At 35.4% G+C, this 13,029-nt stretch overlaps 1 protein-coding gene across 11 annotated transcripts in view; it reads left to right on the top strand.

Annotated features, from left to right (window-relative positions):
- The window catches only part of TCERG1 (transcription elongation regulator 1), a 63,972-nt gene that overhangs the window by 24,033 nt on the left and 26,910 nt on the right, over positions 1-13,029 (top strand). For 5 of the 11 annotated variants that reach the window (XR_004183845.1, XR_004183846.1, XM_031666522.1 and 2 more), the window contains 8 exons: positions 331-419; positions 6,992-7,152; positions 8,340-8,396; positions 8,513-8,579; positions 9,637-9,687; positions 9,940-9,969; positions 11,098-11,233; positions 12,046-12,135. Coding sequence is in view for 9 of the 11 variants with exons in the window: in XM_031666522.1 (XP_031522382.1) it covers positions 331-419; positions 6,992-7,152; positions 8,340-8,396; positions 8,513-8,579; positions 9,637-9,687; positions 9,940-9,969; positions 11,098-11,233; positions 12,046-12,135 (681 nt within the window). In the remaining 2 variants the exon portion in view is untranslated. The remainder of the gene's footprint in view (positions 1-330; positions 420-6,991; positions 7,153-8,339; positions 8,397-8,512; positions 8,580-9,636; positions 9,688-9,939; positions 9,970-11,097; positions 11,234-12,045; positions 12,136-13,029) is intronic. The other 6 variants (XM_021939836.2, XM_021939839.2, XM_003919578.4 and 3 more) reach the window with 4 other exon arrangements.

A 13,029-nucleotide genomic window follows, 5' to 3' on the forward strand; every position in this document is an offset into this window, starting at 1 on the left:
TAGTCAGGTTTTAGTAGTAGGAAAGTTAGCAGAAATAAGAAACAACCTTAAATGAAGAGGTCTGTACTCCATATCTGCTCCTAAGCACATGGTTAGTGAGTCTATAAGATAGGACCAGCTGCTGCTGCTGGGTTCTGCTATTGTGAAATTCAGCTCTTTCTGTGGGATGAAGATTTAGAACTTTCTTAGAAATTCCTACTCAGTCTCCTTTCCTCATTCTAGCAGCAGATTTTGTGTTGATTGCACTTTGAGCTGTTTGCCTTCATACTTTTGTGGAACATTCAGGTATAGTTAATGTGATACTAATTAGAGTAATCTCATTTCTTGTAGGAGCCCAAAGAAGAGGAGATGACTGAAGAAGAAAAGGCTGCCCAGAAGGCAAAGCCAGTTGCTACTGCTCCTATTCCTGGTACTCCGTGGTATGTATTTGGCTCAAGTAGTAATTTTTAAAAATCATACTTGATTGTTACATGGTTTCTTTTGTAGAAAGGAAAAGTACTTTAAAAAGTGTATGTCAAATATGTTTTTATCTACTGAGTATTTCGGCCTTTGTTTGTTGTATTTGAGTTATTCAAAACTGAAGTTCAATTACTACAAGTGTCTTCCTAGTACTCTCCATTAATGTGTATTCTTCATAATTATAGACATGACCACTGTGAGATCCTGAATCTACTTTTTGTTTAAAATATTTTAAATTTGTTTTTGCATGTTTACTCACTATGTAATTACATTTATAGAACTGTGAAAATTATGTCTTTCAATCTAAGTATGGCATCCCTCATTTTATAGTACTCCACTATGTTGTGCTTCATAGATACTGTGTTTTTAAAAATCTAAAGTTTTGCGGCAACCCCATCATTTTTTCAACAGCACATGCTTATTTTGTGTCTCGGTGTTACATTTTGGTAATTCTTGGGATATTTCAAACTTTTTCATTATTATTATATCTGTTACAGTGATCTGTGATCAGTGATCTTTTATGTTACTGTTGTAATTGTTTTGGGGTGCCACAAACCACACCCATGTAAGATGGTGAACCTAGTTGATAAATGTGTGTGATCTAACTGTTCCAGCGACCAGTTCCCCATCTCTCTTCCTCTCCTCGGGTGTCCATTTTCCCCAAGACACAACAATATTGAAATAAGGCCTATTAGTAGCCCTATAATGCCCTCAGAGTGTTCAAGTGAAAGGAAGAGTCAACATACCTCTCACTTTGTGTGTGTGTGTGTGTGTGTGTGTGTGTGTGTGTGTGTGTGTCTTTTTTTTTTTTTTAAAGACAGAGTGTTGCTCTGTTGCCCAGGCTGGAGTGCAGTGGTGCGATCTTGGCTCACTGCAACTTCTGCCTCCTGGGTTCAAGCAATTCTCCTGTCTCAGCTTCCCAAGTAACTGGAATTTTAGTTATGTGCCACCACACCCGGCTAATTTTTTGTATTTTTAGTAGAGATGGGATTTCACCGTGTTAGACGGGATGGTCTAGATCTCCTGACCTCGTGATCCGCCCGCCTCGGCCTCCCAAAGTGCTGGGATTACAGGCATGAGCCACCACGCCCAGCCACATACCTCTCACTTTAAATCAAAAACTAAACATGATTAAGCTTAGTGAGGAAGGCATGTCAAAAGCCAAGATAGCCTGAAAGCTAGGCCTCTTGGGCTAAATAGCCAAGTTGTGAATGCAAAAGAAGGAAATGAAAAATGCTGTTCCAGTGAACATAAGAATGATAAGAAAGCCTTATTCCTGATAATGGAGAAAGTTTGAGTGGTTTGGATAGATTATCAAACCAGCTACAACATTTCATTAAGCCAAAGCCTAATCCACAAGAGATGCCCTACCTGTCATCAGTTCTGTGAAGGCTGAGAGTGAGAAAGCTGCAGAAGAGTTGGAAGCTAGCAGAGGTTGGTTCATGTGATTTAAGTAAGAAACCATCTCCATAACATGAAAGTGCAAGAGGAAGCAGCACGTGCTGGTGTAGAAGCTGTAGCAAGTTATCCAGAAGATCAAGTTAAGGTTATTGATGACGGCAGTTGCACTAAACAACAGGTTTTCAGTGTAGATGAAACAGCCTTCTATTGGGAGAACATGCCATCCTAGGACTTTGATAGCTAGAGAGAAGTCACCCCCTGGCTTCAAAGGATGGACTGACTCTCACTATCTCTCTGGTGACTTTAAGTTGAAGCCACTGCTCGTTTACCATTTTGAAAATCCTAGGGCCCTTAAGAATGATGCTAAATCTATTCTGCTTGTGCTTTATAAATGGAACAGCAAAGCCTGGATAACAGCGTATCTGTTTATAGTGTGGTTTACTGAGTTAAGCCCACTGTTGAGACTTAATGCTCAGAAAGAAGTTTGTTTTTTTTTGTTTTTTTTTCTCAAAATATTACTGTTCATTGACAAAGCACCTCTTCATCCAAGAGCTGTGATGGAAATGTACAAGGAGATGAATGGTGTTTTCATGCCTGCTGACAACATCCAATCTGCAGCCCATGGATCAAGGAGTCATTTTGACTTTCAAGTCTTATTACTGAGGAAATACATTTCATCAGGCTATAGCTGCCACAGATTGTGATTCCTGTGGTGGATCTCGCAAAGTCAATAGAACACCTTCTGGAAACAATTCACCATTGTAGATGCCATTAATAACACTGGTGATTCATGGGACGAGGTCCAGATATTAACCTTGACAGGAGTTTGGAGGAAGTTGATTCCAACTCTCATGGATGATTTTGAGGAAGTGAAGACTTCAGTGAAGGAAGTCACTGCAGATGTGGTAGAAATAGCAAGAGAACTAGTATTAGAAATGAGCCTGAAGATGAGCCAGAATTGCTGCAATTTTATGAGAGAACTGTAATGGGTCAGGAGTTGCTTCTTATGTATGAGCAAAGAAAGTGGGTTCTTGAGATAGAATCTACTGGTGAAGATGCCATGAACATTGTCGAAATAATAAGGGATTTAGAATATTACATAAACTTGGTGGATAAAGCAGCAACAGGGGGCTTCCGTTCTGATTAATGCCAAACTTTAAGGAAGCTCTACTGTGGGTAAAATGCTGTCAAACAGCATTGCATGCTACAGAGAAATCTTTTGTGAAAGGGGGAGTCAATTGATGTAGAAAACTTCATATTTGTCTTATTTTAAGAAATTGCCACAGCTACCCCAGTTACCAGCAACCACCAGCCTCATGAGTCATTAGCCATCAAGAGATTGAGGCAAGACCCTCCACCAGCAAAAACATTATGATGCGCTGAAAGCTTAGATGATTGTTAGCATTTTTTTAGCAATAAAATATTTTTAAATTATGGTATGTACATTGGTTCTTTTGGACATAATGTTATTGCACACTAAGTAGACTACAGCATGATGTAAATATAACTTTTGTATATGGTGGAATACAAAAATTTTGAGATTTACTTTATTGCAATATTTGCTGTATTTCGGTGGTCTGGAGCCGAACCCACAATATCTAAGGTATGCCTGTCTACTTCTTATTTTCCTCTTATCTTGTTTTTCTCTTTTCTTTCTTTTGCCACATCAGTGCTTCCTTTGCTGTTCCTGCTCCAACTTATTTAATCTATATGCAATCCACACTTTGCAATGATTTGGCTTGTTTCAGAAGTCTTGTAATGTATAGGTTCCCTTCTAACTTCTTTTCCTTGTTTTTGTTATTGAAGAAATAAATGTTTTTCCTATAGTGTTCCCAAATCTAGATTTGTCCCCATGGTACTGTCTAATAGGGTCCTCCATGGTACTGTTTAATACAGGGTCCTCCATTCCTGAATTTCCTACAGACAGGCAAGCAGGTCTAGAAGTGTGATCAGATTCGGATTTAATCTTTTTGGCAAGCCTAGTTCATAAGTGATGATGATTATTGCATAGATCAGAGGTTTTCAACTAGGAGTAATTTTGCCCCTAGTGGATATTTGGCAATGCCTGGAGACATTTTTGGTTGTCAAGACTTGGAGGGTGTTAATAACATCTAGCAGATAGATGCCAGGGATGCTCTAAATATCCTGTATGCACAGGACTGCTCCCAACAAGAATTGCTTCTCTAGCCCAATATGTCAGCAGTGTGAGATTGAAAACTCTGGCCAAGATCAGTTAAATCAGTAACCCATTTATGCTGAAGGTTGTGCAAATTTTTTGTATGAAAAAGCAATAGGATATAAATCCCACAAGCTTAGCATTCCAATAATGGAACACTAGGCATAACCGCATGAAGGGTTGAAACTAATGGTAATGTATTTCTTTTATTCCCTTTTCATTTATTAACTGGGATGCTTATAGAGAGATACTTCCCCTTATCACTGTTGGTCACTTAGAGGTACAAATTGTATAGGAAGGGAAGGGCTTAGCAGTTTTCAGAATAATGAGTTGGTTTGAGTGTTATTAATTCATAGATTTAAATATATTTTCTATGTTTTTAATCTATTACAGTTTTTATCCTTATTGATGTTTAAAATTGTCTCCTCTTTGGTCAGGAGAAGACTCTTGCAGCTGACTCTTTAGGTTTTTTTTGTTACAATCCTCTATAGCTTCCCTGCTTTCCTCTATGACAAGACATTCTAGGCTTATCTTGTATATTTCCTATCTCAGACCTAGATTCAGCCATTTCTCCAGGGGGCCCTTGCCATTTTTGTGGGAATTGGATAGTTTGCAACTGTATTAGTCATTATTTTTAGACTTCTTTGGTAGACACAGCTGGAAGGTACCCACATTCAAAGATACAGCATGAGTTCATAGCATTACTTCCCATTTAGATCTACCTCAAGATTTTTATTGAACCTCATCATCTATCTTCAGTATCTCATTTCTTGCTGAAAATACTATTTCTCAATGATAGTGACCTAATTACTCGTTTGCTTTTCTCACACATGTCGCTGAGTAACAATACCAAAACTATCACAATATGATTACTGAAGATAGTTTTTGTTGTTGTTATGTTTAGGGCATATCGCTGTAGGAATGCATAATCAAATTACTGTGTTTTAAAGGCACTTGGAATAATTGTTTTCTGTATAATTTCTATATAATTATTCCACTGACTGTTACACAGGCTCATTAAAAAAAATAATTATGGAAAATATTACCTGGTTTCAAAGTTATGAAAACAGTCTGTATTCCAAGAATATATTCCTGGGTTGTGGTTTCTCTGTTTGAGTATTGTATGTGAAAAGCTGGTACCCAACTCCAAACCCCCTCAATTTGGAGCTTCATGGTCCTCACTAATTTTCAGACTTGGGGTCTGTTCCCACTTCCTCTGTTCTTCAGATGAGATAGTTAATTATTGATTTTTTATTTTTATTTTTTAAGTGACAGGGTCTTGCTCTGTCACCCAGGCTGGAGTACAGTGGCACGATCATAGCTCACTGCCTCAGCCTCCTGCCTCCTGAATAGGTGGGACTATAGGTGCACACCATCACACCTGGATAATTTAAAATTTTTTATTTTTTGTAGAGATGGAGGGTCTCACTTTGTTGCCCAGGCAGGTTTCAAACTGCTGGCCTCAAGTGATCCTCCCACTTCAGCATCTCAAAGGGCAGGTGCAAGGAGTATGGGTGTGAGCCGCCTTGCCCAACTGATCCATCTTCTAATTCACTGATTGTTTCCTGATGTCTCCATTCTGCTCTTGAGCCAATCCAGTGACATTTAATTTCAGTTATTTTTAATTTCTAAATTTTCCTTTTGGTTGTTTTTTTGTAGTTTATGTTTCATTACTGAACTCTTTTCATTTATTTTAAGTGTGTTTTTCTTTATCTCAGGGAGGTCTGGTTATTGTTGCTTTAGAGTTTTTGACTATCAACATAGGAGGCTTAGTGTGATCATTTCAACTTGTAAGTTACCTTGGACTTGACAACTGTTGAATAACTTGATAATCAGGTCATATAGACTTAGTTTCTATTGGAGTTTTAGCTGCCATGCTATTGCAACCATGCCACTCTGCAACCAGGGATTATGCTCAGGGCAGAGCTACGAGGTGGGTGAAATGGGAGATTTACTCCCTTGCAGTTGTTTCTCTAAATTTTGACTGTCCTCCCTATTGCTTTGTGTTTGTCCATCAAGACAGTACAGAGTCTGAATGTAGTTGTGTTTTGTTTTTTTTCCTTTTTTTTTCTTTGAGTTTTCTAATTGTAATTAACAGGACCAGTGGGTTGTAGTAGGTAGTGTACGATGCCCTAGTGCAATTGATACTTTACTACCCTTTTTTTTTTGGTGAAACTGGGTCTCACTTTGTTGCTCAGGCTGGAGTACAGTGGTGTGATCACAGCTCACTGCAGCCTTGACCTCCTGGGCTCAGGTGATCCTCCCTCCTCAGCCCTAAGTAGCTGGTGCAACCACATCCAAGCTCGTGCAACCACATCCAGCTAATTTTTTTAATTAATATTTTTTGTAGAGATGTGGTTTCACCATGTTGCCCAGGCTGGTCTCAAACTCCTGAGCTCAAGTGATCCTCCTGCTTTGGTCTCCCAAAGTGTTAGAATTATAGGCCTGAGCCACCGTGCTGGGCCTTCCCTTTACTTTTTATTTTAGATATAATTAGATCTTAAAGTCTTCATAGAATGTTGCATTTGAGTTTGTAGTTTTGGTTTGTTAAGAAATATTAAGAACTATAGTAGGTAGGATGCTATATCTGTTCTTTAGCTTTAGAACTGCTTAATAGCATTATTGTTGCCATTAAACTTCTTTTTGATAGTTTAAAATTTAGTACTCTCAAATTGAGTGTGCAAAACCAAATTCCTAAGCATTCTAATCCCTGATCACAAATTGCTTTGCATTTCTTGGTTTTCTCAATTAATATGTTGATCAGTTATTTTTACTTGAGTCATTCAGTTATCTTGTAAAAACCACATTTGGTTCTATGTAAATAACTATTGGTAATAAGAACAAGTTGTTCTTCAGTACCCTCATCTCCCGACTTGTAACAGGCTGAAAGTAGAAGTCCTAGCTATAAAATATGTTCCATAACATAAGAGAATGATATTTTGAATCAATTCTTAGGTGTGTTGTTTGGACCGGTGATGAGCGGGTCTTCTTTTATAATCCCACCACTCGTCTTTCTATGTGGGACCGGCCTGATGATCTGATTGGCAGAGCAGATGTTGACAAAATTATTCAGGAGCCCCCTCATAAAAAAGGAATGGAAGAATTGAAGAAACTAAGTAAGTTTTATATTAGGAACTTATCCACTGATTTTAACGTTCTTTTATATTTTGATAGAAAATGTGGAGGTCACTTAGCAACCCTTTATTTTTCAAAGAATATAAGCAGTGTTAGAAAAAATAGACTGCTATCCTAGTTTGAGTGAAATAATAGAGATTAAAAATATGGAGAGAATTTGGATAAGACTGTGCTTTGTAAAATATGTGTGTCTTTAATTTATTGTCCTACTCAAGATTTTCAGTTAGTCCAAGATATGGTTGGTAGTGTTGCTACTTGCTTAGTGCTTATCAGTACTACTAAAATGCTCCTCAGTGGGCCTTTTAGCACCTTTTGTGACTAGTAATATATTTCTTGAAATAATACAGTACAAATTTTTAAAAAATAAAAAATCTCAGTCTTTTGAATTAGATAGTAAGCCCCTTATATTCCTGAGACTAGACACCTAAACCTTACTAAGAGATTATCTTTTAATCTACCTCATATTCAGAGGGCATTCCAATATATCGAGTACAATTATTTGTACGTAATTTTTGTTGTATATTTCTTATTGGTAATTTGCCATTGTATTGATATGATTGTGTTTTTATAGAACTGTGGCCCCCAAGTGGTATAGAAGCAAGATAAATGAATTATTACTACTTCTAATGAAATAAATTCTAATGTGTATCATTTATAGTCATTGAGACATTTTCATGCATTATATGTGTGCTGAATTATAAGTGATTTCTGAATCAGTGCAGCTTTGCCTGTCTGGTGCTGAAGGTACTAGGCTCACCTTCAGCAATACTTGTTTTATAGGTATGATAATAATACTTTATGGTATTGAATGATGTTGGAACAATATGTGATTTGCTTTTGTTTTTCATGAATTTGTTTTTAAATATTTGATTCATTCATTTGATAAATACATTAACATGCATCGTTAAAAGGTACTATAAATCCTGAATCAAGAAAGCTTTATTTTATATATATGTAAATTTAAGGTTTAGGCAAGAAGCATTTCAAAATGAATTGAATTTAATGTAAAGGGAGGATAGGGGAAGTATAGAATTATGCTTTAATGGTTTATAAAGGGATGAATATTAAGAGGTGATTAAGAGGTTATATAAATAGTAATTTTTAAAAAGAAATGTTTGTGGAATATATGTATATGACTTTGTAACAATATTTGAAATGTTTCTGCCAGGGCACCCAACTCCGACAATGCTGTCGATCCAAAAGTGGCAATTCTCTATGAGTGCAAGTGAGTGAACTGACTATAAATTGCAGCTTCTTTTTAATACTATTAAAGCAAGTGTTCTGGTAGTGATTAGCAGAAGAATTCATGCCTAAATATTTTAATTAAATTTTGTCTTATAGTTAAAGAGGAACAAGAATTAATGGAAGAAATTAATGAAGATGAGCCTGTTAAAGCAAAAAAACGGAAGTAAGTAATATATACAATTTGATTGAGGTAGATTATATCTTTTAAAAGTTGATTTGGTAATAATTTGTGATTGGAAGGGACAGGTAATGTGAATGTTGTTAGGAGGCATGATTGCTCTCTCAGGCCTGATAGTAAATAGCTTTGTTTTTCATTGTAGAAAGAAAGTGTGTCCCTTTTTTTGCTAGATTTATAAAAGATTTGGGTATTCACATATGTATTATGAAGTCAAATGATAGTTTTGGAATTAATTCTTTTTGGAAATTTATTAGTTCTCAATTTTATAAAAAGTTCGTTTCCTCCCTTATTTAGACCCCAGTAGATACCATTCCAGAGATCTCATAAAAACAGACACAGAATTCTCCCTCTGTATATGGTTATCTTGTAACTTTACCTAGTCCTTGAGTCTGGTCATTACTACTTGGTGAGGAGTGAACCCATAAGCTTAGGAAGTGCTCTGCGAGAAAGAGACTGCTAAGAAGTAGTGGCATTAGCTTGGCCAGTGCTCTAGAGTTGGGTAAAATGTAAATGTTATGGTGGGGGGAAGGATGGGGTAGAGGGTATGCATGTATGGGGAATGGGACCATTATTTAGCAGCAAAAAGGAAAGTTTGAAGACATTAACAGGAACTGGTTAATCGTAGTCCTTATCTGAAAAGGACAGATTGAATGCAGCCAAATTATGGCAAATAAATCAGTAAGACAACCCCTATAAAGGGTAGTTCTTTTTAAAAAAATTTCTTTATTGGAAACAACATAAAAGATATGAAAGAATCACTCATAATTTATCAGCGTAACATAGCTATTCTGATTTTTGCAATTGACTTTTTAGTTCTTGACCAAATGTAATTTTTATTAGTTGTAATTAACTGATTTTGTGCTTTTTTAAAACAAAAAATACCTAGAATAAGACATTTGTTTTGTTAATTATTATAAATGACTGTATTCATTCTGTTTATGTACCATTATTTTGGATGTTCCTACGATGTTAAACTTTTAGGTTGTTTTTAATTGTTTGTTCTTATAGACAACTCTGTAAGGTTTTTAACTGCTTTTATCAGGAGAATGTCAAAGAAGTCCTTTATGTGGATTGCCCGAGCTTCTCTATTTAGGTACAAAGCTAAAAGCCTATTTTTCCTGGCTTAGTTTTTCTTTTATTTCCTTTATTGAGATAGATAGTGATAGTTTGTATTGTGACATTTTCATTTAGTATAGTTTTATAAAGGTTATTTGTTTTCATTAGTTATTATATTTCTTGGATGTCTTAACTCTTTTAACTATTTAAATAGTTTTAAAATTATTATTATAAGAGGGTATATTGTTTGGCAAATTGCTTTTACCTGTTTGTTTTGTGCATATCTTAGGTCACAGACTATCTCGCTAAGTTCCTGCAGGTCACGGACTATGTCTTCTATTTCTTTTGATTCATTCCCTAAGTTGCTAAGTACCTCTCACTTGCATTTGTGGGTTAGCCTTAGTTCCATTTAAATCTCTGGGGCTACCTACAGTTCCCTGTATAGCATGCGTTTGAATTTCCACATGTTCTGTTGTCCTGATTCCATTAAGTTTGTATAGGGAATAAGAGCCAATTTTAAAAATATGCTTAGCAGATCATATTTAAGAAGGAAGATCTGCTGAAATATACACCCAGATATTATTGAATTACATACTTTTTTGGATTATTTACATGAATGGGCCTTTTTCGTAGTGCATATGTTTGAGAGGTGCCATGATTCCATGTTTACAATTTCACTTGAGTACCACACAGAAACAGGGTTGCCCTTACCCCTGAGGTGCATTTTTGGAGGAACAAGAAGTAGTTTAGTCATTGATGAACAGTTCTAATTCCACCTAACTACTCCTGGGCCCATGTTGCTCTCTGGGACCTGTCCTTCAACTTAAATCTCAACTTATCACCCAGAAAGTGAGTAATAAAAAGTCAGGTAGGTAAGGTATATATCTTACATATTCACTTGGCCAAGATTGCAGATATTTTAGTTTTATTTTTAAAATAAATGTTTGAGATTACTAAAACATAATACCAGTTAATACCAATTTTTATTAGATTTTACAAAATATTTTATGTATTTATAATGTAAAACATTTTGGAAAATACTGTTTTTTCTATATTTCAAGAACTAAAAAAATTATATTCTGTGCTGTTTGATTCTGACACATAAAGGTTTGCTGCAGTGTTAAACTTTTTTTTTTTTTTTTTTTTTTTAAGTAAGATTGATCCCTTTTTATGTTATTAACCAGTGTCAGGGAGAGACAGCACATTAAAGGTGTATTTTTTTCCTAATAATGTAGCCATTGTAAATCATTAGAAGCCCATTTTAATTTTGTTATTATGAAAGTTGTTTATTCCTTAGAGTTCATTTGAAATCCTCAATATAATTTGTTTTTGCCAAAAATATGCTGCTCAGTAGTGAGTCTTGAAAATTCCTTTGATTTTAAGATTTCTGATAAGATCTGAGAATTAGTATTTTGTCAGTTGATGTCTTATATTTTATTTTTTATAGGAGAGATGATAATAAAGACATTGACTCAGAGAAAGAAGCTGCCATGGAAGCTGAAATTAAAGCTGCCCGAGAAAGGGCCATTGTCCCTCTGGAGGCTCGAATGAAGCAGTTCAAGGACATGCTGCTAGAGAGAGGGGTCAGAAAACAATCTTTGGGGGAGATATTTCTGTTTTGTATAAGTAATATAAATATGTCTTGCTAAAAGGTCAAATCTAAGGTTAGTGCTCATGTTATGGGGGGGGATAAGGGGATTTTTAAAATTACTGTACATTTTTTGCAACAGCCTTTTTCTTGGCTAATCTTATCATATTTAACTAAATGCCATTTTACTGTCCTTTTAAGTACAAATAACACTTAACATTTATTGGGTCATTAAATTGTGGTGAGTAATATAAGACGAGTATTAACATTACAGAATGGCGGACTACTTGGGATAGGTAAGGTATATATGATTATTCTTCCTTTAATATCTTCAGAATGGCTTTTGTTAAAGGAGAACTGATACTTTGTGATATTATTATCTGCAATTTAATTGAGAAGGGATTTCAACTATTTGATTATATTCACAGATTGATTTGAATAAGTAAAATTGTTCAATTTTAAATCAGAACATTGTTCACAAGATTGGAGCAAGCATGACAAATCAAAATACAAATCTTCAAGGCTTTTTCTGATGTACTGATTTTTTAAATGTCACACAGTAGTGGTTATTTTAATGAGCAATTAAGTGTGTGTTACTTCTATATAATATAGGAATGTTCAGAGCCAATTAGTGTAGAAATTTGCTGTTGCTAGCCTCCCACTGCTTGTCATTTATTAGTGATGGAAACTTCAGTATGGTTTTATGTCTCCTTTATAAACAGATATCCTGTAGATTTCAAGCAAAATTATGACCTTTATATTTATAGAGCAAACTTAATTATGAGGCAATACATTTTTATTTTAAAGGTGTCTGCTTTTTCAACATGGGAGAAGGAGTTGCACAAGATAGTTTTTGATCCCCGGTACTTACTTCTCAATCCTAAAGAGAGAAAACAGGTAAAAGGAAAATGGCATTAACTAAGAATGTATATCTCTTGCCAACATAGTTTTTAAATTATGAAGAATAAAGTACCATCCCTTTTTTTTCTGATACAGCATTCAAAAACATAGTCTTGCATCTTAGAACATACTGTGTGTCTATGTGTGGCCATTTCTACCTCAAAATTCTTGGATATTTTTGTCCTTATGCCTCAAACACCTAGGTTATGTGTAGTATGGTTTTAAAATTGATTTCAAATGCTTTTACTAATTTGCTTTTTTGGGCCAATGATGCAAATTTAGAGTAGAAAAATAGCAAAATACAGATGAGTATAAAGGAGAAAAAAGGCCACTGTAATCCCATCCAGTAGATATGACTACCATTGAACACTGGTTTATTGAATACCGAACAGCCTTCTTGACTGTTATATGTTAGTATTTACATATATATGTGTGTGTGTGTGTCCTGTAGATTGTACTGGAACATAAGTTTATGTCTCATACACAACTACACATACAAAGTTCACATCTAAGTAGCATCTGTTAAAATATCTGTTTTCATCATAAACTCAGAAAAACAGGGTCCCTGTTGAATTAGTGCTGCTTTTTATTCCCATAATGATTCAGTGACATATCATTTCATGGTTGCCTCTTCTAAAGCATTGCACACTTCCAACTTACTTAATTTCTGAATTACCTGAACTATCCTGACACTGATCTCCATAAAATGGTGAGTATATGGAACCATTTGCTATAGTGCTGTTAAGCTGTAAGATTTCATTTGGTAACAGTAGTGCCCATCTTTGATATTTTTACTATAACAATTAGAATAATTCTTCACACGGTGTGTGCCATTATGCATGTAGGTCTAATCATGGACTTGATTGAAGGGAGAAAATTTACAGTGTGCCA

The sequence above is a fragment of the Papio anubis genome, chromosome 5 (assembly GCF_008728515.1).
Source record: "Papio anubis isolate 15944 chromosome 5, Panubis1.0, whole genome shotgun sequence".
NCBI classification, from domain to species: Eukaryota; Metazoa; Chordata; class Mammalia; order Primates; family Cercopithecidae; genus Papio; species Papio anubis.